We start from the raw sequence: 26,231 nt of genomic DNA, 5'->3' as shown, positions 1-26,231 counted from the left end.
GAAAAAATAGTGAAGAAATCATTGTGGGAATTAAAATGTTACACTAGAAAAATATTCACTTAATGCAAAAGAAAGCTTAATTGTGACAAAAATTTTCAGTATAATTTAGTTACATGTCTTTTTTAGAGAAATGACAGCATGATCAAAAAAAGATGTAAGAATAAAATACATGAATTAGGATAAAATACATAAATTACAAAAAAATTATGCAGAGAACTTGAACAGACATGAGGGTTCAACAGAAAAACATACACTGTTAAATTTCCAGCTACTAATGATGACCTTGTTTAAATATGTTTATATATATAATGGTGGGTATTTAGAGCTTACTGGGTTAAAAAAAAACTATATTTTTATTATATCAGTATTTACAACACAACAAAAATTATCCTCAACGATTTAAACTTATATGGAGAAGGAAATGGCAATCCACTCCAGTATTCTTGCCTGGAAAATTCCATGGATGGAGGAGCCTGGTAGGCTACAGACCATGGGGTCGCAAAGAGTCAGACACAACTGAGCAACTTCACTTTCTTTCTACAGTTCCTTTTGGAGAAGGAAATGGCAACCCACTCTAGTATTCTTGCCTGGAGAATCCCATAGACAGAGGGGTCTGGTGGGCTGTGGTCTATGGGGTTGCAAAGGGTCGGACACGACTGAGCAAGTAACACACAAACACACACATTTAAACTTATAATGAACATGAAGCTAATATGACATTATGAATTAACCATACTTCAATATTTAAATGGTTAAAAAGAAATACAAAAGAAAGACAATAAAATATCTTTAGATGAAAAAAATAAATAAATAAATAAACTTATAATGAAAAAAATTTAAGTCAATTTAAAAATGGACAAGGAATATAGTAGTTTTTCAGAAATTTTTGAAAGAAAATTGGGCAAAGATGTTTTAAGAATAGTCTTTTTAAAAAAAAGAATAGTCTTAAAACATAGTAGCTAAAAAAAAACAAAAAAACAGTAGCTCAATCACTTACGAGCTGGGTGGTTCTGGACAAGTTTTTAACATGAGTCTCAATTTCCTCATCCATAAAACAGCCAGCCAGCCTACCAGCTCACGCTCAGTCATGCCCGACTCTGCAACCATTGCGGCAAGAATACTAGAGTGGGTTGCCCTTTCCTACTCGAGGGGAATCTTCCCAACCCAGGGATCAAACCTGTATCTCTTGTATCTCTTGTGTCTCCTGTACTGACAGGCAGCTTCTTTACCAACTGTGCTAGCTGGGAAGCCCCACCCATAGAACATGGAAAATACCAAATTCTCAAGGTTCCTGTGAGTGTAAATGAAATCACACGTAAAGGTACCAACATGGTTTCTGGTACCAAGTCAATACTTTATAAGTGCCAACTATTGTTCCTTGTCTTCCCCAGTGCCTAGCTAGCACAATGGTAAGCACTATTAGGAATTTAAGGTGCAACTGGCAGAATGAAGGAAAGCAAACAGTAAGCAGTACGCTTCTTTTTAATACGTATCATAAGACTAACTAGGAAAAGAACACATCGTTATTAGTTTAAACCCAGGCATCACCATTCAAATAAAGTTAAAACACATGTAAAAGTTGCACTAAATATACAAATGGATATCTGCATTCTGACTCAGGCCACACATCAGACTGGTACCAAGAGAAGACAACGGGAAGGGTGAAGAGTGGTACCCTTGACTGGATGTTCCATCTCAAAGCACTGACACTTGAGCATATAGTCTACATAATAAAAACAGACTTTTACACATAGAATCTCTGTGAGAGACAGAAAATGACAGTAAGTTTCTGATTTTATGATCAAACATTTAAAGTTGAATTTAAAGATAATAAGCAATTTTCCTCTTCACAAAGATTAGAATTTTAAATACGCCTACCTTTCACGTGATGACACATGACTATCAGTAGTATATGTCATTATACTCCAATAACAGTTATACTCCAAAGATAAAAAACATAACTTTTTTTTTGATAGGCAAAAAGTGGATTTATTTATTTAGAAACACACTCCACAGAGTGTGGGCCATTGCAGGGGGTGAGTCTGGCAGCCCACATTCTGTCATTTAAAAGTAAAGACCACTTCATTCAGTTCAGTTCAGTCACTCAGTCGTGTCCAACTCTTTGCGACCCCATGAATCACAGCACGCCAGGCCTCCCTGTTCATCACCAAATCCCGGAGTTCATTCAAACTCACGTCCATTGAGTTGGTGATGCCATCCAGCCATCTCATCCTCTGTCATCCCCTTCTCCTCCTGCCCCCAATCCCTCCCAGCATCAGAGTCTTTTCCAGTGAGTCAACTCTTCGCATGAGGTGGCCGAAGTATTGGAGTTTCAGCTTTAGCATCAGTCCTTCCAATGAACACCCAGGACTGATCTCCTTTAGAATGGACTGGTTGGATCTCCTTGCAGTCCAACTCAAGAGTCTTCTCCAACACCACAGTTTAAAAGCATCAATTCTTCGGTGCTCAGCTTTCTTCACAGTCCAACTCTCACATCCATACATGACCACGGGAAAAACCATAGCCTTGACTAGACGGACCTTGGTTGGCAAAGTAATGTCTCTGCTTTTTAATATGCTATCTAGGTTGGTCATAACTTTTCTTCCAAGGAGTAAGCATCTTTTAATTTCATGACTACAATCACCATCTGCAGTGATTTTGGAACCCCCAAAAATAAAGTCTGACACTGTTTCCCCCCATCTATTTCCCATGAAGTGATGGGACCACATGCCATGATCTTAGTTTTCTGAATGTTGAGCTTTAAGCCAACCTTTTCACTCTCCTCTTTCACTTTCATCAAGAAACTCTTTAGTTCCTCTTCACTTTCTGCCATAAGGGTGGTGTCATTTGCATATCTGAGATTATTGATATTTCTCCTGGCAATCTTGATTCCAGCTTGTGCTTCTTCCAGCCCAGCGTTCCTCATGATGTCCTCTGCATATAAGTTAAATAAGCAGGGTGACAATATACAGCCTTGATGCACTCCTTTTCCTATCTGGAACCAGTCTGTTGTTCCATGTCCAGTTCTAACTGTTGCTTCCTGACCTGCATACAGGTTTCTCAAGAGGCAAGTCAGGCGGTCTGATATTCCCATCTCTTTCAGAATTTTCCACAGTTTATTGTGATCCACACAGTCAAAGGCTTTGGCATAGTCAATGAAGGGAGAAATAGATGTTTTTCTGGAACTCTCTTGCTTTCTTTCCCTAATAGAGCATGCTTTGGGAATTTGATCTCTGGTGCCTCTACCTTTTCTAAAACCTGCTTGAACATCTGGAAGTTCACAGGGCCACGTATTGCTGAAGCCTGTCTTGGAGAATTTTGAGCATGACTTTACCAGCGTGTGAGATGAGTGCAATTGTGCCGTAGTTTGAGCATTCTTTGGCGTTGCCTTTCTTTCGACTGAAATGAAAACTGACCTTTTCCAGTCCTGTGGCCACTGCTGAGTTTTCCAAATTTGCTGGCATACTTGAGTGCAGCACTTTCACAGCATCATCTTTCAGGATTTGAAATAGCTCAACTGGAATTCCATCACCTCCACTAGCTTTGTTCATAGTGATGCTCTCTAAGGCCCACTTGACTTCACATTCCAAGATGTCTGGCTCTAGGTGAGTGATCACACCATCGTGATTATCTTGGTCGTGAAGATCTTTTTTGTACAGTTCTTCTGTGTATTCTTGCCACCTCTTCTTAATATCTTCTGCTTCTGTTAGGTCCATACCATTTCTGTCCTCTATTGAGCCCAACTTTGCATGAAATGTTCCCTTGGTAATGAGTGAGAAAAGTAGCTTCTTTTCAAAGGGTATTTCTACTACGGAGAGGACATTTTTAAAACTTACATTTGGAAATGTTTCCACTGTTATATGATTTTGTAGCTGAAAAAATATCTATTAAAACTCTATTTTTTAAGTCATCATCTAGACAGGTTACAAAGGTTTGAAAACATGAAAAATTATCTCAATAAAGTCTTTTGAACAAAGTTCTTAAAAAGGGGTTTTAAAGTTTATGTATAAATAGATAGATATATAAATGCAACATCATCCAACTAATTAGCAAGAATAATTGATTGAGATCAAGGAAGAGGGAACGTCAAAAGTGATTTCAACACAATCTTGTGCATAATTGACAGCTGAGAATGGAAACCTCAGAACATTGTTAGTGACAGTATTCTCCCATTTGGGTCTATGAATCTCTGAGGCATCTTTTTTTTCATCATGAAAGTCATTAAAATCAAATGTTAGAAGTAAATGAATTTGGAATCAGAAGTTTAAATAGTTATATCTAAATGTCACACCAAGATTTATCTTAGTCATTAACACAGCACACTATAATTAAAGAAATCAGCAACAGTCAATGTTTACTGGATATTTTATTCGATATTATCATTTTGGCTGGGCATAGTCTTCACCTTCAAGAAGCAGAATAAAACATAACCTTCAGATTAAGTCCAGCCATAAGTTATTTTTCCAATGATCCTGAAGTCAAATTGCAAAATTCAAATATTACCACCTGTGATTTTCCTATGAGGATTAAATAAAACCTCACAAATGAACTCTCATTTGTGTCTCACTGCCCAGACAGTGCCTGAAATAAACAAATACTCAATTATATTAACTGCTCCTTCTATTTGGGGTTGAAGCCATGTGATTAATGAAGAAATAATAGGCTTAGGAATTAGACTTGAATTCTCACTATACCACTTGCTATATGTGTGATATAATCATCTCAGGCAAATTATTTAACTCCATCTGTAAAATGGAAATACGAATACCCATCTTATAGGGTTAACATGAAAAGTCATTAAAGAATAATGCATACATACAACTCTGTAAATCAACTATACTTCAATAAATAGATGAATACTTTAAGAATTTAAAAATAACGCAGCAAAGTCATTTGACCTAAACAAGACTGTTAATAAATGTCCAACCTTCCTCCAAGATAGCCTAGTCATAACTGCACCAAAAGGACAGACTTACAGGTCAACGAATTTTAAAATATCCATCAGAATCCCTATCTTTTGGTAAGAATTACGGCAATAGAGTTCCCTGACACAGTGCCTGGCATGGAGAGGATACTCCATTAATATTTACTGAACTCAGGTGAATTACTATATCCACTGTCACTGTGATAACTGTGGCAGCATGGGCTGGCCTGGGAGGGTAGGAGGAGGACTTGGTCCTTCTGTTACTCAAGCCAGGATTCTTCCCACTGTTCTGCATGTACTCTCCCTAGCTGAGGTCATCCACTTGCTGATAAAATTATATGCTTATTTATACCAGTACAAATTCATTCAACAGTCATAATAAGGTGTTACCATAATGTGAGTTTTTCGGGTTTCTATGACTAAGGAAGTCATTACTCTGTTAAAATGCTTTTACATAAAAGGAAAAAACAGAACAAAACCCTTGAACTTTTTACACAACTTACACTAAAAAAAAAAAAGTTTTCTTTTACCCAATTACCACAGCAAAGTCACCTATGTTGATGATTTCCTTAATGTAAACCGTGTTGGAAAGCTTTTAGAATAGTAACAGAACAGTGATACTTCAGAACAGTAAAACCAATTCAAACTGTGAGCAGCAAACTCTAGTGGAACAAATAAAGAGTTGGGGAACGTGGGAGAGCCCCTTCATTCTTACCAAACTCAAAGCTGAAATACACATGAAGTAAAATACTAAGCACTGAGAACACGGATGCAGGTACAACGATACAAGAAGCACCTGTTAATATGAGTCAATTCACAACCTCTAGATGACAAGCAGAAGACAGGTTTTTAAGAGTGCCGCTTCAGCGCTTTTCCAACAGCCGCTTTTATGATCTGTCACGGTGAAGCAAACAGGCACAACCAAACATCCCTATTAGGGCCACAGGACCAACCAACGATTGGCCTTTACAGGATCGAAAGCAAACAAACCGGCAGAGGAGACCCAACTTTCTTTTCAATGCCAGATGCTGGACTGAGGCCGCGGGGTGAAAGGGACCAACCCCGAATAAATAAAGGAATACCCAGGCATTCTGACATCCCTGCAGGTCCTCCCCACCCTCGGTCTTTCCAGGGAGTGTCATCCCACGAAATATGACTTGTCTGCACACAACCCCGAGATCCCTCCTACCCTAAAGGGGCAGCAGAGCACGGGTCACTTCCTTCCTTGGACTCCTTTCAGCTAGCTTCACAGACCCCCACCCCAAACCACGGATTCCAGTGACTGCCACAGTGTGGACTCCATTACCTCTGCTAAGTTTCTGGAACACGTGATTTGGAAGGGCAAACTTGCTAGAAACGGACTGAACGACACTCGTTAACACATTTCTCGGAGTCCTACCTACCTGGAGCCAAACAATCCCCAGGGAGGGATGGAACGTCACCCGTCCTCGATGACACTGGTTCAGATCGCCCTGAGGAAGAGACTGTGTCTCCCTCCCTCCACCCCGGCTGGCCGCCAGCACCTCTTACCCATTTGTCCAAGGGGACCTGAGCGAGGGACCCGGTGCCCTGGTACAGGTCCAGGCTGAGCTGCTCCAGGCTCAGCTTCTCCTGCAGGAAGTGGCCCAGGTACCTCTGCAGGAGGTACCGACAGGCCCTCTTCTTGATGGACTCCGAAAACGGCCAAGGCATGATGAGGGCTGGTAGCTGGGCCGGCAGGGCTGCGGGCGGCTCCGGCCTGGGGGCTCCGGCCAGGCTCCGGCTCCAGGCCGCGGCGGGGGCAGCGGCGGCGTTGGCAGCGGCGCCGCGAGTCCCGGGGCCGGCCTGCCCAGGCCTCGGCGAAGCCTAAGCCCGGTGAGGCCCCTCCATGCCCGCTCGGCGCCGGGCGTCCCTCAGGGCGACCCCATCGCCTGTGCGGCGCCGCTCGCGCTAGGCCTGGCGGGGACAAGTCGCGGAGGAGTCCCCGTTAGCCCCAAGCCCGGGGGAGGTTTCCGAGGAGGGTCCTTGTCGGCACTAGAGAGAGGGCACAAGAGAGCACTCGGGGAGACGGCAGGGCCTGAGGCCACGGTGAGGAGGACACCTCCACAGCGGCCGCGCGACGAATTTGTTGTCATCCGCGGGGCGCGCGCTCCCGGCTCTGGGACGCTCCCGGCGCGGCGCGTGCGCGAGACCCGGACAGCCGGCGCGCCGCCGGGCGCAGGCGGAAGTGACGCCACACTGGGGCGGGGGCGGGGAGGTGGGGAAAAGGGCCCGGAAGAGAGCAGTTCCGGCTCCGAGGGGGCGGGGCGAGGGCGGGGAGGGCAGGGGGCGGGGCCGCTGGTCGGTTCCAGACGCCGGAGGAGTGAGGAGACGACTGACCCGCGGCGCGCAGGTGAGCGGGTTTGGGTGGCCGGCGGCGGGCGGCGGGCGTCTGGCGACCGGAGGGCTTCGGGGATGAGCCGAGGGCCTTCTGAGGGGGACGCGGCGCCAAGGGCCAGGCCGTGAGGGGACGGCTTGCAGAAGGGGGTCCCGTGCCCGGGCTCAGGGGGCTCAGGGGGCGGCTCTGGCCTGGGCCGTTCCCGCTCACCTTAGACTCGGGCCCAGGAAACGAGCGCTCGGGGCGCCGCCGGTTCCCCGGGGAAGGGCTGCAGCCTCTCGGGGGCATCCCTGCCCCCCCCCCCCCTCAACCCCACCCCCAGTTATTGACCGGTGCCCGTTGTCAGCGAGTTATTCGTCGCCCGCCTCGTCCAGGTATTGTTTTCCGAAGCTTCCTCTTCTCTACCGTCTTGTCTGGTGGCTTGCAGCTTCCAAAGCGCTTTATTCATCCTTCACGCCCAAAAACTTGAGTTTCCGAGGCGTTTGTGGGCAGAACCGCTTTCTCGGATCCCTGCCAAAGCCTTCCGACCCCGCGGAGACCTGGGCAAAAGTACTTGCACTGGTCTGGCAGTCTGCGCAATCGTGCCTTTTAAGAGGCAACTCCTGCAGAGGCGGAGCCGGCTCCCAACTTGGTCCACCCCGGGGAGGCCTGCGTGTGGTCGGTGTTCGGTGGCCCGGAAGCCAGGTGTCCCGGGTTAGAATCCTGTGCCCGGCGCTGTGATAGCCCGGCGTTTGTTCAAGAGGCCCCTTGAACCGGCCATCGCCCGCTCTGTCTGAGTCCTTGCCAACTTTAAGCATGTTGTCGTTCAGTCGCCCAGTCGTGTCCGACTCTTTGCGACCCCGTGGACTGCAGCACGCCAGGCCTCCTTGTTCCTCACCTTCTCCCGAAGTTTGCCCAAGTTCATGTCCATGGCACCGGTGATGCCATCCACTTTCTCATCATCTGACGCCCTTTTCTTAAGCATATTAGTAATATCTTATCTCCAGAGATTGTTAGGATGCTTAAACGATATCCGTAGGGTCCCAATTGTTGTTTAGTCGCTCCCATGGACTGCAGCACCCCAGGCTTCCCTGTCCATGGGATTCTCCAGGGAAGAATAGTAGAGTGGGTTGCCATCTCCTCCAGGTCTTCCCGACCCAGAGATCGAACCCTCGTTGGCAGGCAGGTTCTTGACCACTGAGCCAAAATAATGGGAAGATACCCATTATTTTGATTTAAATCAGGAATAACAAGGAAAAACGTGTGGTCATGAGCACAGACTCAAGGAAGAACTGGAGGAAGTAAGATGAGCATGTAAAAAATGAATGTATGAATTAAGAAACCAGGCTTGATACATGGCAGTTTAATCAAGAGTAGTAAATTAAACCCCTCTTTCCCTTTGCCAAGTTATGTCTTTATTGGTTATTCAGGTGGGGTAAATGAAATATCCTTTTAAAACTGAAGCAGACTGGGGACATCCCTGGTGGTTCAGTGGCTAGGATTCCTTGCTGTCCGGGTGCAGGAAGCCTGGGTTCAATCCCTGGTCAGGAAGCTAAGGTCCCACGTGTGCCAACTAAGACCCAATGCAGCCAGATAAATATTTTAAAAACTCCAGCAAACGGGATGTTTGTCTTATAACCTGTCAGAGGAAACTAATTGTATAAACTTACTGGAAAGTCTTGTGGGGGTTGTCACTAAGAAGTTCTAGTGGTGGGGGGGGGCCCGGGTGTGATCCTGGTCAGAGAACTAGATCCCACATGCTGCAACTGAGACCAGCGCAGCCAAATAAATATATATTTTTTAAAAAAGGTCAGTCAGTCTTCTTTAAAGATAGGTGCTTCTATTTTTAATGTATAATAGTTAACAGATAATATTTCTTGCTTACTGTGCCCGGTGCCATGCTAAGCGCTTTCCGCATATTCACTCATTTAGTTCTGTCGGGCTCCCTTTAAGGTAGATGCTCTTGTTGGCTTCATTTTCGGGAGGAGGAATGTATCTTTCCCCAAGTCTCCGAATAAGTGACAGAGCGAAATTCTAGCCCTGATCAGTCTGTTCAGAAGAGCCCTTTAACCATCACACCATGTGGCCACTTCTTGTTCACAAGAGGATTTTTCCAGACTGTGATGTGTGATACAAATAAAAGGACAGTTGACCGTTGAACAACACTGTGGTTAGGGACACCAACCCTCCCAAAATTCAAAATTCACCCATAACTTACAGTCAGTGCTCTAAATATACAGTTGCACATTCGCCGGTTCACTCAGCACAGATTATGTAGTACTGTAGTATTTATTATTGAAAATAAATCTGCACATAAGTAGACATGTGCAATTCAAACCTGTGTTGTTCAGGGGTCAACTCTGATCATGATTAAGATATTACATTCTAGCCCTCAGCTGACTGTTGTAACGGCAACTGAAAAATCAAACTTTCTTTCAAAATGTAAGTTTCATGTCTGTATACTGCCTTGAAATCATTCTGGCTCTGTTCTTTATTATGCTGTATATATGACTCTTTCTAGACTCATTCTTTTGCCATCAAGGAAAAATCTACAGTCTTCTGCTGGCTGTTTGATGCTGTAAATTTGTGATGAAACAAAGTCTACTGAATTAAGAAGTAGAGAATAAAGAACTCTGTGATCTTGATATCTTGGTCTTAGATATCTTGATAACTAGTTTCATGAATTCTCCCCAAACTACTAACACTGCACCAAAATTTTACCAACAGATGAAGTAAGAGCTGGTTCCTAAATAATTTATGTATGATGTTATAAGGAATCATTTGGAAACTTTATGCAAGGTGATGCAGTGTACCAGATTAAAATCACCCGTAAGGTATTCCAATTTTTGAAGGTGCTGGCAACAGAATATTGCCCAGAGTCTGGTAGACAGCCAGATTGTAAATGGAAAACAAAGAGGTTTTCTATTTCTCTATCCCTTTAGATATGTCTGTATCTCTTTTCGTTAGAATGTACCTTTTATATTAGATATAGTACCAATCCTCTGTATAACTTAGAGGGTTATATAGAAACAAAAAGCTAGTTCCCAGTGTTATCTTGGTTTTCGTGGTTAAGCATTCATTTTTTAGTCTTTTCTTAGAAATCTCATTTAGTTTCTGGTTTTGAAGGAAAGGTTGTTTACGGGGTTGAAGTTTGGTTGCTTATTTACAGTTTAAAAAAACTTCTCCAGGAGTATACTTCTCGTTGCCAGATGGAATTCTGCCTGATTCATGAGCTGCCTAATTAAATTAAATCTTAAGAGAAAAAAAAAATTTCTCAAATGAATACTATGTATTTCTTTACCCTCACCTTCTTCCTTAATCAACTGAAGCACTTGGCTTGATTTTTTATTATTACTGGGTTGTGTGTGTGTGTCTTTGTTGAAAGTAGGGTGCAGAGTAATTTTATTAATGAGTGTATAAATGGAAAAATAAGCCTTTTTTATCTAAATTACAAATACTGTGTGTTTGTAATGCTGCAAGTGATACTGATTTAAATTTTTTAATTTCAAAATCTCAGAGCTCTTGAAAACATTAAATGTTACGTGTTACGGAAAATAAAGGTTAAACTAGCTTTGTTGTTATTGTTTAGTTGCTAAGTCGTGCCTGACTGTTTGCAACCCCATGGACTGTAGCCTACCAAGCTCCTCTATCCATGGGATTTCTCAGGCAAAAATCCTGGAGAAGGTTGCCATTGCCTTCTCCAGGGGATCTTCCTGACCCAGGGATTGACCCGTGTCTCCTGCATTGGCAGGCGGATTCATTATGCTGAGCCACCAGGGAAGCCCAACCTAAAGAGGACATGGCTTGAAACTGCCATTTGCTTTAAAATTTTAGGCAATTTTGCATCAAACTTCATAGTATTGTTACTTTAACAGTGATATGTATTTCCAGAAGCGTCTACCATGTTTATCCTGTAGCTTTTTGCCCCATGTCATGGAGCTAACTAAGTACTACAGGTTGAGAAGCAGAAAGTACTTTTTGTTTGGTTCATTCATTCAGAAATTACACAGTGAAGACCTGCTTTACGCCAGACACGTGCTCATGATAGTCATAGCACAGACCTCCATTTGCCATGAAGTATGATATGTACAGAAGTATCAAAACAGATTCTAAGGAAGCAGGATATAGTGATTAACTCTACCTTAAGATCAGATAGGGGCTTCCCTGGTGGCTCAGAGGTTAAAGCGTCTGCCTCCAATGCGGGAGACCCGGGTTCGATCCCTGGGTCGGGAAGATCCCCTGGAGAAGGAAATGGTAACCCACTCCAGTATTGTTGCCTGGAGAATCCCATGGACGGAGAAGCCTGGTAGGCTACAGTCCACGGGGTCGCAAAGAGTCGGACACGACTGAGCGACTGAACTGAACTGAAGATCAGATAGAGAATCCTAAAATACATGTGTCAGAGCTGAATTTGGAAGGATTAAAAAGTCTTAAAGCAGTGTTAAAATACAGTTTTTTAAGTAAAAAAGTATGGGTCTTATACAAATATATAGTAAGCATGTGTCAAAATGTAATTAACTCATTGACGAAATAACAAACAAGATGGTAAAGTTGATTCAAAGTCATACAAGAGAGACCAAAATCAATGAAAGAAGAACTGATGAAATAAGACTGCAGGGACTTCCCTGGAAGTCCAGTGGCTAAGACTCTGAGCGCCTGATGCAGGGGGTCTGGGTTCAATCCCTGGTCAGGGAACTAGATCCCACATGCCACAATTAGGGTTTGCATGCCTCACCTAAAACCCAGCACAGCCAAATAAATAAATAAAATTTTAAAAATAAGATTGCAAGATTAGCTCAAAACTGGGTAACAGGATTTCCACATCTGGCTAAGATAAAGTGACAGGGACCAGATTTACCCTTCCACCTGAATCAAAACAGTGGGCAGAAATATGTGAAACAATGGTTTTAAGATTTTGAACGCTAAGCAGCGAAGGACAGTGATGCCTGGAGAGAATTTCTAAGCATGGCCTTGGGAGGAGAAGCCCAGGTAGAACCCAGCAGTCTACCTGAATTGAAGATATGCAGCTAGGAGTCCAGGAAGGCCAGGCAGCTGGGAAAGAGTACTAGATGGTAGAGAGCTTCTAAGTGAGAGCCATGGATATGTACAGAGGATCCCCTCCAGTCTGCAGCTAAACACACTGATCAACACATAGGTGTGAAGAAGCTACCCACAAGAATCAGAGGAATTTTCAGAGCTCAAACAGGACCAGCGATAGTTCCAATTCCTCTCACTCAGAATGAAAAAAAATCTCATAATTCATAGACCATCAGGTAGAGTACCCAAAAAGGTTTTACCACCACAGTGGGGAAAAAATTAACCAGAGACTAAATCAGTTTTGCTGCTGTTTTAAAAAGCCTAAAAGCCTAAAAACCTGAAAGGATCAAGCTTTTCACAGATAACTGCGTCCCAAAGGGCAATGCTCAATAATATTTATAGGAATAAAAAAATATATCCAGCAAATACAAGGTAAAATCTGTGAAGTCTGGCATCCAGTCAAAAAATATCAGGCATGTAAAGAGCAGTATACAACCCATAACAATAGAAAAACTATCAGTTGAAACTAACCCAGAAATATCCATGACATTAAAACATTTATTACAGTTATGCCATATGTTCACAAACACAAAAAAAAACCTAGAGAAAAGATTGAACAAATTAAGTAGAGACATGGAAATTGTGTTGTTTTTTAAAAAGGCCCCGAAGTAGATGAGATTAGATACTGCCAAAAAAAAAAAAAAGAACGTGAATACGTAGCAATAGAGATTGTTCAAAGTGAGACTCAAAGAGGGAACGAGAAACATGAGCGCAGACAAAAAAAGTTTCTTTAAAAGACAGAAACTAAGAAGTTAATTCTGAATTAAAAGAACAGTTGAAGATGTATACTGTAAACTCTAAAGCAACCACCAGAAGCATTCAAAGAGTTAAAAGCCATCAATAGCTTTAAAATAGAATCCTAAAAAGGGATCAGTTCAAAAGTAGAAAAGGAAAAGGAAATAAGGTACAGGTGGGACAGATAGAGAACAGCAAAAGAGAGAGTAACCACATCAATCATAGTAATCATATTAAACAAAAAGTGGTCTAAACAGTCCAATTAAAAGTAGAATTATCATTTTGAAAAAGCAGGACCAAACTGTGTGCTGCTTACAGGAAACCTACTTTAAAGACACCGCTCTTCCCATTCTCAAGAGTTTAAAACAGCCGATTATGTCAAAATCAAATTCTGTTGTTTTAGGTATTAGCTCCCTCTCAAATTGGGCCATTCACATTTACTACTCTCTTAGCGTTTTCCTTGTTGTAGACTACCTAAGTTAGTTTCCTTTCAGTTCCTGGCACGCCCTGGTTTTGGTTATGCATCGTTCCCTCTGAAGAATCCTTCACAGCTCTCAAGTCTTCTCTGCCTGTTAATATCTCTTCATCTGTATTCATTCAAGCCCAGTTTCTGAGTCAAGCTCCATAGTAACTAACAATTATGTAGTAAATCATGGAAGGTCAGAGCTCTCAAAAACAGTAAAGAATTTCCTGTTCATTCCCCCTTGTTCTATAAACGAGAAAACCATGAGCCCTTTGAGGTTGTATGGCCAGCCCGAGTTTATACATGTTCAGTGGTAAGTTTGTAGTAGGACCAAGGCATATCATTGTGTTCTCTAATTATACATTTTTTAATTATGTTGCATGTGTATGGCGTTAATATTTGTGTGCATATTTGATGTGCTTGTCATATATCCCAACTGAGGCTGTAAACTACCAGTAAATGTATTTAATTAATCTTCTAAAGGTTTAGAAAAATGCTGGATACACAGAGTCTAAATTGACAAGAATAAAAACTAGAATTCATTAGTTTTTACCGTTTAAACGCTGGTGGTTAATTTCCCTCCATAGAATAGCTAAGATTTTCTAACATGCTTGTTTCCAAATCTTGCTACTCATATATAAAATAAGCTGAATTTAGTACCTTATGTCTATTGATTTTTTTCAACAACGTCAATCCTAAAGGAAATCAACCCTGAATAGTCATTGGAAGGACTGATGCTGAAGTTCCAATACTTTGGCCACCTGATGCGAAGAGCCGACTTAATGAAAAAGACTCTGATGCTGGGAAAGATTGAAGGCAGAAGGAGAAGGGGACGACAGAGGATGAGATGGCCAGATAGCATCATCAACTTAATGGACATGAATCTGAGCAAACTCCGGGAGATAGTGGACAGAGGAGCCTGGCATGCTGCATTCCATGGGGTCACAGAGTCAGACAGGACTTAGCAACTGAACAACAACAACAAATTCATTATATTACCCACAAGTATTCACAGAGGTCTAGTGGTAGGCTTCCGTCTATGGGGTCACACAGAGTCGGACACGACTGAAGTGACTTAGCAGCAGCAGTCTAGTCCTGTGCTATCTGATACAGTAGCCACTAGCTTTTTAAATTTAAATGAATGAAAATTAAATAAAATTTGAAATTCAGTTTCTCAGTCACTCTATCAAGACTTCGAGTGAGTAGAAGCCACATATGCCTGGTAGCTACTGTGTTGGACAGCACAGGTAAATCAAAACATAGATATGAATTTAAAGAGAAGATAAAAATATTTACCTAAGTTAGTAAATAGGCTAATTGTGGTAGTATATATAAATAGAGCCAAAGATGTCTATGTCCTAGTTCCCAGAAACTGTGACTATGTTACTTGCTATGACAAGAGGAACTTTGCAGTCCCTTTACCCTAAGCCTTGGATGGGGAAATATGCTGGTTGTTCAGCTGGGCCCAATATAATCAGTCGCAAAGGTCCTTACAAAAGGGAGTACAGGAGAAAATGGAGATATGACCACAGGACCAGAGACTGAAGTGATATGTTCTGAAAGTGGAGGAAGGGACCATAAGCCAGGAAATGCAGGTGACTTCTAGAAGCTAGAAAGGCAAGGAAACATATTCTCCCCCGAAGGCTCCAGAAAGACTGCAGCCCTGCTAACACGTTGATTTTAGATTTCACACGTCCAGAATCGTAAGACAGTTAATCTGTGTTTAAAGTCACTAAGTTTGTGGTAATTCGTTACATCAGCAATAGGAAACTAATACACATGTTGATACTCACATTCTACAAAGCTTTCACTAAGCACTTTCTACATAACAGGCACAAAAATATCAGGGTTCCTTTTTAAAAAAATATTTTTAAAAATTTGTTTATTGGCTGTGCTGGGTCGTGGTTGCCAAGCAGGCTCTTCTTTAGTTGTGGTGAACGGTGGCTTCTCTCTAGCTGCGGGGCGTGGTTACTCATTATCGTGGCTTCTCTTGTGCAACACGGGCTCTGTGCACACAGGCTTTAGGAGTTGCGCTGCGTGGGCTCAGTAGTTGTGGCTCCTGGGCTCTCGAGCACAGGCTCGGTACTCGTGGCTCACGAGCAGTTGCTTCGCAGCGTGTGGGGTCTTCCTGGATCAGGGATCAAACCCCAGTCTCTTGCATTGGCAGGCTGATGCTTTACCACTGAGCTACCAGGGAAGCCCAAGGCTCTGTTTTTGGGGGATTTTTTAAACCTCTTCTATAAAGCTGTTGAAGAGCTGGGTTATGAGTACTTTTCATTTGGGGGAGGCTCCTAATTCAGTTTTGCTTTCAGTTGCCAGTAAAGTAACAGGAATTTATGGGCTGCACTGAGAAGTGCAAAGACTGGGCAGCATCAGGGCTCTGGCTTCCTTTCTCTGTGAATCTCTTGCCTCTGTTCTCTTCCCATTGTCAGCATCATCCTCAGATTTCCCTCATGTTGGGGTGCGTACCAGGAGCAGCCGGGGCTGGGTGCTGCAAACTATTCTTCATGAAAGTGACTGGGAAGATTTCTGTGTGTTAAGTTCAGGACAGTCTTCAAATGGGATTGGGGTCAATCTTGCTCAAATTTCTTGGTTACTCTACACAACAGGGGAAGAGGAGGTATTATAATTCTCCTTGGAAAATCTGGGTACTATTTGGAAGGGGAAATGATATTGATGAATAATCAAAAGTTTGTCATAACCAACAAAAGATAATTGTAATAATACTTTAAAATAATGATAGCTTAAAATGTTATTAACTTGTATAATGCTTCAGTATGAAAATCTCTTGATTTATATGTATCATCGAAAGTTCAGGATATGTCTGCTCCTTTATGCATCATTCAGAAACATTTCAGAGAAACATCTAAAAGTTCACAGTCTTAGGAAAGGTGTCTTTCTCTTTTTTTGCCCCCTTGGTGCTTTAAATTACTCCACAACAGTTCCATGACCTGCTTTACTGGCCTGTGAGGATTTCTTACATTCTAGGGATTGGAGTCTTCAGCTTTCCGTGTCCTTGTGGTCCTAGTTGCAATGAATTAGACTCTTTAAAAGCTTGGCTCTTGTCAAGCTTTCTCATGTAAACATCTTTTTCATGTAAGTTATTATTTCTGACATCTGTAATTGAGACACTTGATTACTTGAGCAAAATAAAGATGTCTGGCATTCAGGATGTTAAGAGATTTATAGTAGAGAAGCACATTTCAAAATCTTCAAACCTGACTTGGTAAAAAAATAAAATGGGCTCGTTTCTTATATGTAAAACCAAGTAAAATATTAAGGAATAGAATGATTATTTCTAGAGAAGGGAGAGATTTTTAGAAAATCAAATATTTTCATTTTCATATGTAGTAAGTCAGTGTAAGAGAATGTAATCATGGAATGGGGCAGGTTGCTTCTTAGGCAAAACCCCAAATCCAGAAGTCACAAAAGGAACTATTGAGACTGTCCTGTAGAAAGGTAAAGACTTAAGCTCTAACTTAAGGCAACTTTAGTTCATTACCATTTCTGTTTTGTTTTTTTTCACAGCTATATGATCTTGGAACTAAAAACATACCATAAAAAATAACTTTTAAAAAAATCTTATAAATACCCCAAAAAGTTGTTTAATCAAGGAAATGCATATTCAAACAGTGAGACAGCATTCTGTCTCTCACACTGGAAAGATACTAAAAAGAGTCAGAAAGGGTGCGTGAAAAACAGCTCCGTCCCTCATACTCTGTTGGTGGAGTTTCAGTCATGCAGCCTTTTTTGAAGGTGAATCAGCAGTATCTGTTGAAGGTTAAAATAAGCATGTACTTTGACTCAGCAATCCAGTTCTAAACATCCTTCACGTTTAAAAGAGAAATAGGTACTAAGATTTTTACATTGGCATTGTTTGAAATAGCTAAAAATTAATATTCTGAATTCTTACCAATATGGGGTTAACCTTTTGGGAATAAATGGAGAAGCGATTTTTTTTTTTTTTAACCTATAAGTGTCTGTGGTTTTGCTATGAACAACTACTGAAAATAGTTTTAGGCAATATTTTCCCAAAGAAATCGTTAGCTCGTTATGATGTTTTCTAGTAAATGGCAGTTGCAAGGCACAGCTGCTTTTTAATCAAACATTAATGTGTGGATATCTGTTTATAAGCCCGTTTCATACCCGGTTCTCTGCAGAATGGAAACAGACTGTAATCCCATGGAGCTGAGCGGCGTGTCAGGATTTGAAGAAGCAGCTGAGCTCAATGGCTTTGAAGGAACTGATATGAAAGACATGAGGCTGGAAGCCGAAGCGGTTGTAAATGATGTTCTCTTTGCTGTTAACACCATGTTTGTCTCAAAAACCCTGCGCTGTGCAGACGATGTGGCCTATATCAATGTGGAAACAAGAGAAAGGAACAGATACTGCCTGGAGCTCACCGAAGCAGGGCTCAGGGTAAGCCCCTTTTTCCCTCTTTAGGAAAAAAAAAAAAAAATCTTCACCACTTGATTCAAAAGGTTCAGGAATCAGGGAATGAGAAAGAGTTTTAGGTAAGCACTTGACACCCAGTAGCCTCCAAGATTTTTTTATTTTTAAGAAAGTTTTTTCCCCCCAGGAATTTTTTAATTAATTCTGAAGTCTTTCAGTCAACATAAGAATGGATTTTTTGGAAAAAAAAAAAAAAAGGTTTGATTCTGAGTGTTTTGTTGTAACTCTCTTCCCCCAAATAAACTGATTTCTTATCTCTTGCTAACCATGTCTACCAAAATTATGCTTTCTCTGCACTGGATGAATTCTTTTAATCATTGTGTTGAATCTTTTTCCACTTCCTGTAAATCTCTTTTTCTACTAAAACAATATACTAGAAGGAATTCCCTAGTGGTCCAGTGGTTAGGACTCTACCCTTTCACTGCTGAGGGCTCAGATTTGATCCCTGGTCAGGGAACTAAGATCCCACAAGCTGCTCAGCCATACATAGAGAAATAGATAGATCATACTTGACTCCACCATTCACTAGCTGTTAGATCAGAATTAAGTCACAGCAGAAAGCTCTACCTCCAAATTTCCAAGAATAAATTTCCATTTATTACACGTAAGCTTTTCTAGGCAGAACGACCTCTCTGCCTCCTTTAAACCAGAATCCTGACTTTAGAATAATAGAAAGCACTACCTGAGAACAACTTTTCATTAAAAAAAAAAAAAATAATTTTTTTTAACCTGTGGAACAAAGGAATGGACATTAGAAATGTCTAGTTTAATTTTACTAATGTCTATTTAACTTTACTAATTAACCTTGGGAATTCCCACACAGTCCTGTGGTTAGGACTCTGCAATTTCCTAGCCAAGTTCAACCTCTGGTCAGGAACTAAGATCCTGCAAGTCACACAGGGACATCCTAAATAAATAGCCTTCAAGCTTGGTCAGAAATCTCTGACTCTTCTGTTTCTAAATCCGTTAAGAGTAGTTCTCCCAGAGTTGCACAGGATCATGAAGTAGGGAGAGTACATGGTTTTAGCAAGTAAGAATGTTATGTGATACATTAAACAAGCATGTGAACATCTCTTCATTTCACTGGGTTCAGTTTCCCTAAGATGTGTGTGAGTCACGTGTTCCGTGTATCCCCTGGTGGAGGCTCACTTACATTGAAACCCGAGTTGTAACTACTCTCATTTCCCACACAACTTTCATCTTGGCTTTGAGAATAATCCTGGAATTAACTAATCTTTATGCTTCCCTTCCTAAATCCCTAAATTTGTACCCAAAACTTTCGGTGTTTAGAAGTGGACCTTTTAAATAGAAATAAACAACCCTAGGTAAATTAATTTTCTCTGACACTGTTTAATTCTGGTGAGGTAGGAAAGGTTTTGTTGACAGTTAGAAATCTTTGTGAATTTGAGTGACCTTGGGTGAGTCAGTCAGCCTGAGTCCCTGCTTCTTTATCTGTTCAGTTCAGTTCAGTTCAGCCGCTCAGTCGTGTCCGACTCTCCGCGACCCCATGAATCACAGCACGCCAGGCCTCCCTGTCCATCACCAACTCCCGGAGTTCACTCAAACTCTTTATCTGTAACTTGGAGATTTAAAACAAAAGCTGAAAAAATATTTGGGGGATGTTATGTGAATAAAGTTTGCACAAAGATCTGCGTCAGTTATAAAACCTGGCATGTAGGTACTCAAATATTTATTTTTTTCAGTCTGATTCAGTTGACATTTATTGAGTAACTGTCCTGTGTTGGGAATTAGACATCAAACCATGTAAATAAGACATGATCCCTGTTCCCAGGAAGACCACAGGTGTCAGGGATAAGAGAGGAACAAACAAAGTCATAGCTGTAGACTGGACTGAGGCAGGGCATGGTCCCACGGCGGTGCCGTTCACCTTCCTTAGGGCATGGCCCCACGGCGGTGCCGTTCACCTTCCTTAGGGCATGGCCCCACGGCGGTGCCGTTCACCTTCCTTAGGGCATGGCTCCACCGCGGTGCCGTTCACCTTCCTTAGGGCATGGTCCCACAGCGGTGCCGTTCACCTTCCTTAGGGCATGGTCCCACAGCGGTGCAGTTCACCTTCCTTAGGGCATGGTCCCACAGCAGTGCAGTTCACCTTCCTTAGGCGTCTGCCTCTGCTTTTCATTAGCAACAACAGCACTGCTTCTGTTTCTAGCATAAACATGCATCTCCTATGGCTTGAGTAGATGTCATAAAAATTTAGGGTTTGTATGAGGAATTCACAAGCTTTAGTGAAGTCAGCAAAACCAACGTTGATTTTGCCCTACACTGTGCTGGTGAACCAGGGTATAGGTCTTATAATCTTGTTGGGAAAAAAAGCTTTAGCTGTGTTTAAAGGAAAAAAAAAAAAACAGAAAAACACACACACAGGATAACATTGCCTTTTATCTCACAGAATTGAGCAGGTAAGTCATGTATTAGTAACATGAAAGTGGCATTTCAGATAACTAATTATAAACCAGAATTAAAACTATAAATAAATTTTAGAATTCTTTATTTTTTTTTAAAAAAAAGCCCAAATCACATAAATAATGATAAAAGTATGAACTAATAGGGACTTCCCTCATGGTCCAGTGATTAAGAATCCACTTGCCAATGCAGGGGACACAGGTTCCATCCCTCATCCAAGAGGATTCCTCATGCCATGGGACAACTAAGCCCATATCCCACAACTACTGAACCAGTGTGTCCCAACTACTGGAGCCCAGGAGCCCTAGAGCCTGTGCTCTGCAACAAGAGAAGCCACCCCAGTGAGAAGCCTGCATACTGCAACTGGAGAGTAGCCCCCACTGTCTGCAACTAGAGAAAACACACTTAGAGCAATGAAAACTCGGCACAGTCATACATAAATAAATAATTTTTTAAAATAAGAATAAAAAAGCCCCATGGTATTATAATTATTAATTATTGTAAATATAATTACTGTGCCTTTATAAAAAAGCCCTCAGTATATGTAGAATTAAGTAGAAGTATGTTTTAGACTATGAAAATGAAATACTGTTTTTGTATAGCTTTTTCAACTCTGTATTTTCAGGATCAAGAGTGGGTAAATCAGACCTTTTAAATTTTGAGAAAAAAATGGTGAGAGCATTTTGCCTGTGATGTTCCTTATGTTATAAATTGCTTAAATATTATAGGTTGTATGGATATTTAAAATATGTGTATTCTAACTATTGATTGAGAAATGCATAATGTCATTAGAGAATGACCCATGTAAAAACTTGTTTTTTTTTTTGCTTTCTGTACCAAGATGAAATCTGATTATTTAATTCACTGTTGTATTTTTCTCGTAGGTGGTAGGGTATGCTTTCGACCAGGTGGACGATCATTTACAGACTCCCTACCACGAAACAGTCTACTCCCTGTTGGATACGCTCAGCCCTGCGTACCGGGAAGCATTTGGAAATGCGCTCCTTCAAAGACTGGAAGCTCTGAAAAGAGAGGGACAGTCATGACTAAGCTTTTTTCCTGTTAGAGGGGGCTGCTGCTGGTACACAAGGTTGACATACAGCTTGAAACTGCTGCATATGGTCATAGCAGAAAATGCATCTTTGATTTTGTATCTTTTATTTTTTTTGCTTCACGTGTAGGCTTTTGATTGATGATTGACTAATTAATTGTCTTTCTTAGTTTCTGATTCATTTAGGAAATCCCAAGGTCATTGCTATGACACCATCATTAAGACATTCAGATTTCTTCATATTAGTATCTCTTCATTTCAGAAACCTAAGCAGTATTTCATTTGCTTATTACAGGACTTTGAGGCTGCCAGCACTCTCTCTTACCTAGGAAATTCTAGATTTGCACAGTAATAGAGGAAATAAAATGACCTAACTTCAGACTTTGATTCAGCTCGCTAAATCAGGGGTTTACTACTAGCTCAGACTAACTTTGTAGTAATTATCTTGCTACTAGCCTTATTGGAAACAAATTATCAACTAGTTTCCCCTGCACAAATTTTTAAATTCACTGCTTCATTGAATCTATTTATATTATTAATATGGACTGATAAAAATGAGTTCATTATATATTACGTAGCTAGTATTTACATGAAAAACAGGTACTGAAATAGTACTGTATTCCTTGTTTGCAACAGCCAGCCAACGAAGAGGACAAACCGTTAGCAAATGAATGTAACAATTAAATTGTTTCCAAGATATTTAAGCACATTAACAAATACAGGAACAGGCTCCATTCTCTTCCTAACAGAAAGCATCTTCAGCGTGTGTGACATAAAAGAAAGGAGATTCTGATTTCCTAGAAAATGATATTTTGGCCTGTGTTGATTCTTCTTATGAATGTTTGTTTACATGATGTACAGTATATATTCAGAAAGTATTTTTGCTTCAGCGTTTACTTTCTATGATGTAGTGCTTTGGTATTCCCACAGCACCCCTCCTTCCCAACAGATGTACAGTGTTCTGTCTTGATGCAAAATCTACAATGTCACATGAGCGCATTGTATGGGTTTGAAACCAAAGGGTGAATGAAGCATTCAGAGACTTACTATTTGAAAAAGGGAGACTCTGTATTTTATATTTTATTACAGGTACTAATATTTATAATAAAATAAACTATACCATGCTGCTACATCTTTTCAATTACATGTTGAATATTAAGAATTGGGAAGTTGTTTTTTTAATACTAGTCAAAGCAGCAGCTATACAAATGTTGAACTAAAATTCTGCATCTGGACATACCTTCATAATTTGTCATTTGAAGACTTTTATAAATCATTATTAAACAATAGTACTTTTAGACTCTTGAAGATCATGTAGACCAGAGCAAGTTTAAAATTTGGTTTGGGTCATTATTCATTGTCAGAGTTCATCGGAATGCTTAAATTGTGTTTGACAAATGAATATTCATCCTCAGCTTTATTTTCACATGCTTAAGTGTTTGGGCAATGAAGTCTAACTTCAGCTTGAACTTTCTCATGCTTAATCTCAGGCTAAACGTAAAGGGTATTTGTACAGTTTGAATAAAATTCTGTTTACTAATTTTGAGTTAAGTATGGAGAAAAGTGATTGTATGTTTAAAGTTGAAAGTGTTCATTTTGTGATAAATACTTGATTCCAAGAGCTTCCATTTTTGGATTCCATGTTGTTCCATTTCATTGTGAAGTGATTATTACTATGAAAGAGCAACAGAGAGAGAAGACATTAATAAAACTACAGATATTAAAACCTCCACTAGTTATTAAATTCTTCATTTTATTTAGATTTTTTAAAGACTTTAACCAGATAAATTAAGCCTTGATTTCACTTCCAAAAGAAAAAAGAACCTCCCGATAAGTAACTATATAAATCAATAAAGAAAAAAAAGAATAAGGGGCAAATAATATATGATCGACTCAGGAAAATATACAAATGTCCAATAGCCACTTGAAAGATATTCAACCAAACCAGTAACTCAGGCAAAGAAAATAGGTTTTAGCTATTTGAGTCATTTTATCTAATAATGTGTCAGGTTTAAATTATATCAATAAAGATTTAGTGAAGGACACAGTTACCATCTCATGGAGGCTATGTTGGTGAAACCTATCTGGAAGATACTGGTAATAGAGCCTTTACAAAGCCTATAACTTACATGCTGGTTAATAGCCTCGCAGGCTAGAACAGGGACATGATTCAGCAGAATATATACAACAAGGATGTAATTTTCTCTAATGAAAAATTGAGAAATCTTTAAAAAAAGTAGTTAAGCTATGCGAGATCCTCTTGATGGAAATATATGCAGCCATTAAAAATTGGGGAAAGTTTTACTGCAGGAAAAAAATAAGCTTTTAAAACTATTTGAAAATAATCGTATATGTAACAGAAGGAAAAATGGAATAAAAAATATTCTACAGTTTTAATATAGTAATCACTAGGTGGTAAGATAGGTTATTTTCATTTTCCTTTACATATATTCTGCGTTACCTTAAGTGTACTAATTAGGGGAAATGCAATAGATGATGGTGTTCAAACCAGCTGAAGAACTCTCCTTTCTAGCAAAAGCACAAGCTGTGCTGAGCTGTACCTGCTCCCAGGATCCTTGAAGAGGTAGCATGTTTGTGAAGAGAATACACACACCTCATTTCCCATGATAACCCTTTCCCACAATCAATCCTTACACATCCCACACAGCTCAGCAGCAGTTACTGGAGTGCTGAGCCTTCATTCGCTTCTTCCATCACAACCCTGCACTGTTCTCTCCCCCAGTGTTCAAAAACCACAAAATACGCAGTTCGATTGTTACAGGGGAACAGGATAGGAAAACACTGAGATTCTGATAGGTGCCACTTTAACTTAGAATTCTGCCTTCTACCCCTTCATTTGTGTATGACATGTTCAACTGAAACTTGGACAGATTGTGGCACTTGCTCAGCAGCCCACCTGTGAGCAGGAAAGTAAGGTCAGAACCCAGGTATTCTGACTCCGTCAATCATCCCCATACAGTATGTCCATAAAAGCATCCTCTGAACTTTGTGGTTGTGTGAAAGCTAATTTTGAAAGAGGAAAGGAACAGGGAACTACAGTCAGTATCTTGTAATTATGTATGTAACTGGATCACTGCTATATACCAAATAACTAGCAAGACTGTACAGTAAATCAACTATACTTAAAAACTAAAATATTTTTTTAAAAAGGAATAATAGTAAAAGATAACTGGCATAATAGAATTGATGAATAGAATTTCTTTTCGTAACCTCCCAAAGTATGCTACACAGTTCTCTGGAAGCCATCCCCTTGCAACTATGGCACTAGCTCATTTACCTGTTACCATAATGTAAAGGGTAAGAATGAAACAAAAATGAGTTATATTTTATAGTAGCATGAACAGCTGAATCAAAGTATTTACCTGCTTAACAGCATTTCATTCAGGACAGACTGAAAATCCAGACATGAGGCATCCAGTGACTTTTAGAATGGTCCGTCCAACAGGTCTTTATAAAAAAAGAACAATATTCCAAGTTCTGTGCTGGCGTTGCAAGAGGCACGTTTAAATTGATAGCACTTTCCTTTTAATAACTTTAAAAAAAAATGTTGCTGTGAGCAAGCTGTTCCCAAACTTTCAGAATTTCAGTGTTACTTAATCAAAACAGAAGTTTCAATGAGACAAATGTATAAAATGGAAAGGGAGTGGGGACCAAAAAAAAGGAATGAAAAGGCTCCCATTTGTGCAAGTGTGCTTTAGCATCATAGAAAAAAAAAAAACAGTTTCACTTTTGGAGACCATTTCAGAAAATGCTTGCTGCTGCTGCTGCTAAGTCACTTCAGTCGTGTCCGACTCTGTGTGACCCCAAAGACGGAAGCCCACCAGGCTCCCCCGTCCCTGAGGGTTCTCCAGGCAAGAACACTGGAGTGGGTTGCCATTTCCTTCTTCAATTTTGGGGAAAAGTGAAAGTGAAGTCGCTCAGTCTGTCTGACCCATATTGACCCCACGGACTGCAGCCTACCAGGCTCCTCCATCCATGGGATTTTCTAGGCAAGAGTACTGGAGTGGCTTGCCATTGCCTTCTCCATCAGAAAATGCTTAGGTATATCTTATTGAATCCTTACAGCCCTGTTAGGTTGGTGGTTTCACCCCTGTTTTATAGTCACTTTAACAGCTCATGTAAGGTTAAATGGTTGGCTCCAATCTCCCACAAATAGGTGCTGAGCTGGAAGTTGAAGCCAAGTCTCCCAAGTGTCCAGAATCCCCGGGCTGTCCAGCTCCCTGATCGTTTCCAATTTTTGAGGCAATTCGTATTTTTTTTTTAAGCGAAAGTGTTAGCCACTCAGTCGTGTCCAACTCTTTGTGACCCAATGGACTGTAGCCTGCCAGGCTCCTCTGTCTATGGAATTCTCCAGGCAAGAATACTGGAGTGGGTAGCCATTCCTTTCTCCAGGGGATCTTCCCAACCCAGGGATCAAATTCGTGTCTCCTGCACTGCAGGCAGATTCTTTACCATCTGAGCCACCAAGGAAGCATTAAAAAAAAAAAAAAAAATCCATGTGTTAAATATTTACATTTAAGAAAATATTTAAAGCACAAAAATATCTACTATTCTAAGATAACAGGCTATATATACAGTCCACCATGACCTTTGTGGTTCTGTGTTAACATCTTTTAATTCGGCGGCAACCTCATGTCCAACATGATTTGGAAAGGGCAGTCTACATTCTATCCCTTTGTGAAAGAGGGTGAATCCCAGCACAAATGGCCTCCAGCTACCCTCACCGCAG

At 40.8% G+C, this 26,231-nt stretch overlaps 2 protein-coding genes and 1 long non-coding RNA gene across 6 annotated transcripts in view; 1 reads left to right on the top strand and 2 right to left on the bottom strand.

The window, feature by feature from the left end:
• ATG2B (autophagy related 2B) overlaps positions 1-7,113 on the bottom strand; it is a 74,614-nt gene extending 67,501 nt beyond the window's left edge. For 2 of the 3 annotated variants that reach the window (XM_055418479.2, XM_055418481.2), the window contains exon 1: positions 6,455-7,113. In XM_055418479.2, coding sequence (XP_055274454.2) covers positions 6,455-6,616 — 162 coding nt within the window. In that variant the 5' untranslated portion in view covers positions 6,617-7,113. The remainder of the gene's footprint in view (positions 1-6,454) is intronic. The other variant, XM_055418482.2, reaches the window with a different exon arrangement.
• Positions 7,114-7,230: 117 nt separating this feature from the next.
• On the top strand, positions 7,231-23,252 carry GSKIP (GSK3B interacting protein). 2 transcript variants are annotated; one of them, XM_055418486.2, is made up of 3 exons: positions 7,231-7,295; positions 17,715-17,973; positions 21,315-23,251. In XM_055418486.2, the coding sequence occupies exons 2-3, from the start codon at positions 17,716-17,718 to the stop codon at positions 21,474-21,476; spliced, it is 420 nt and encodes a 139-aa protein (XP_055274461.1). In that variant the 5' UTR covers positions 7,231-7,295; position 17,715; the 3' UTR covers positions 21,477-23,251. The 2 variants fall into 2 exon arrangements, with proteins under 2 accessions (XP_055274461.1, XP_088685989.1); XM_088829863.1 differs by lacking the exon at positions 7,231-7,295 and adding an exon at positions 7,373-7,654 and having other exon boundaries at positions 21,315-23,252.
• On the bottom strand, positions 22,839-25,212 carry LOC148774485 (uncharacterized). The gene is made up of 2 exons (XR_016035741.1): positions 24,865-25,212; positions 22,839-23,154 (listed from the first exon to the last, which is right to left on the bottom strand). It is a non-coding gene; the product is annotated as an uncharacterized LOC148774485 (long non-coding RNA).
• Between the last annotated feature and the right edge of the window lie 1,019 nt (positions 25,213-26,231).

The sequence above is a fragment of the Moschus berezovskii genome, chromosome 21 (assembly GCF_049115385.1).
Source record: "Moschus berezovskii isolate FMDL1 chromosome 21, NW_MosBer_1.0, whole genome shotgun sequence".
NCBI classification, from domain to species: Eukaryota; Metazoa; Chordata; class Mammalia; order Artiodactyla; family Moschidae; genus Moschus; species Moschus berezovskii.
This window is presented reverse-complemented; position numbering and strand designations above follow the sequence as displayed.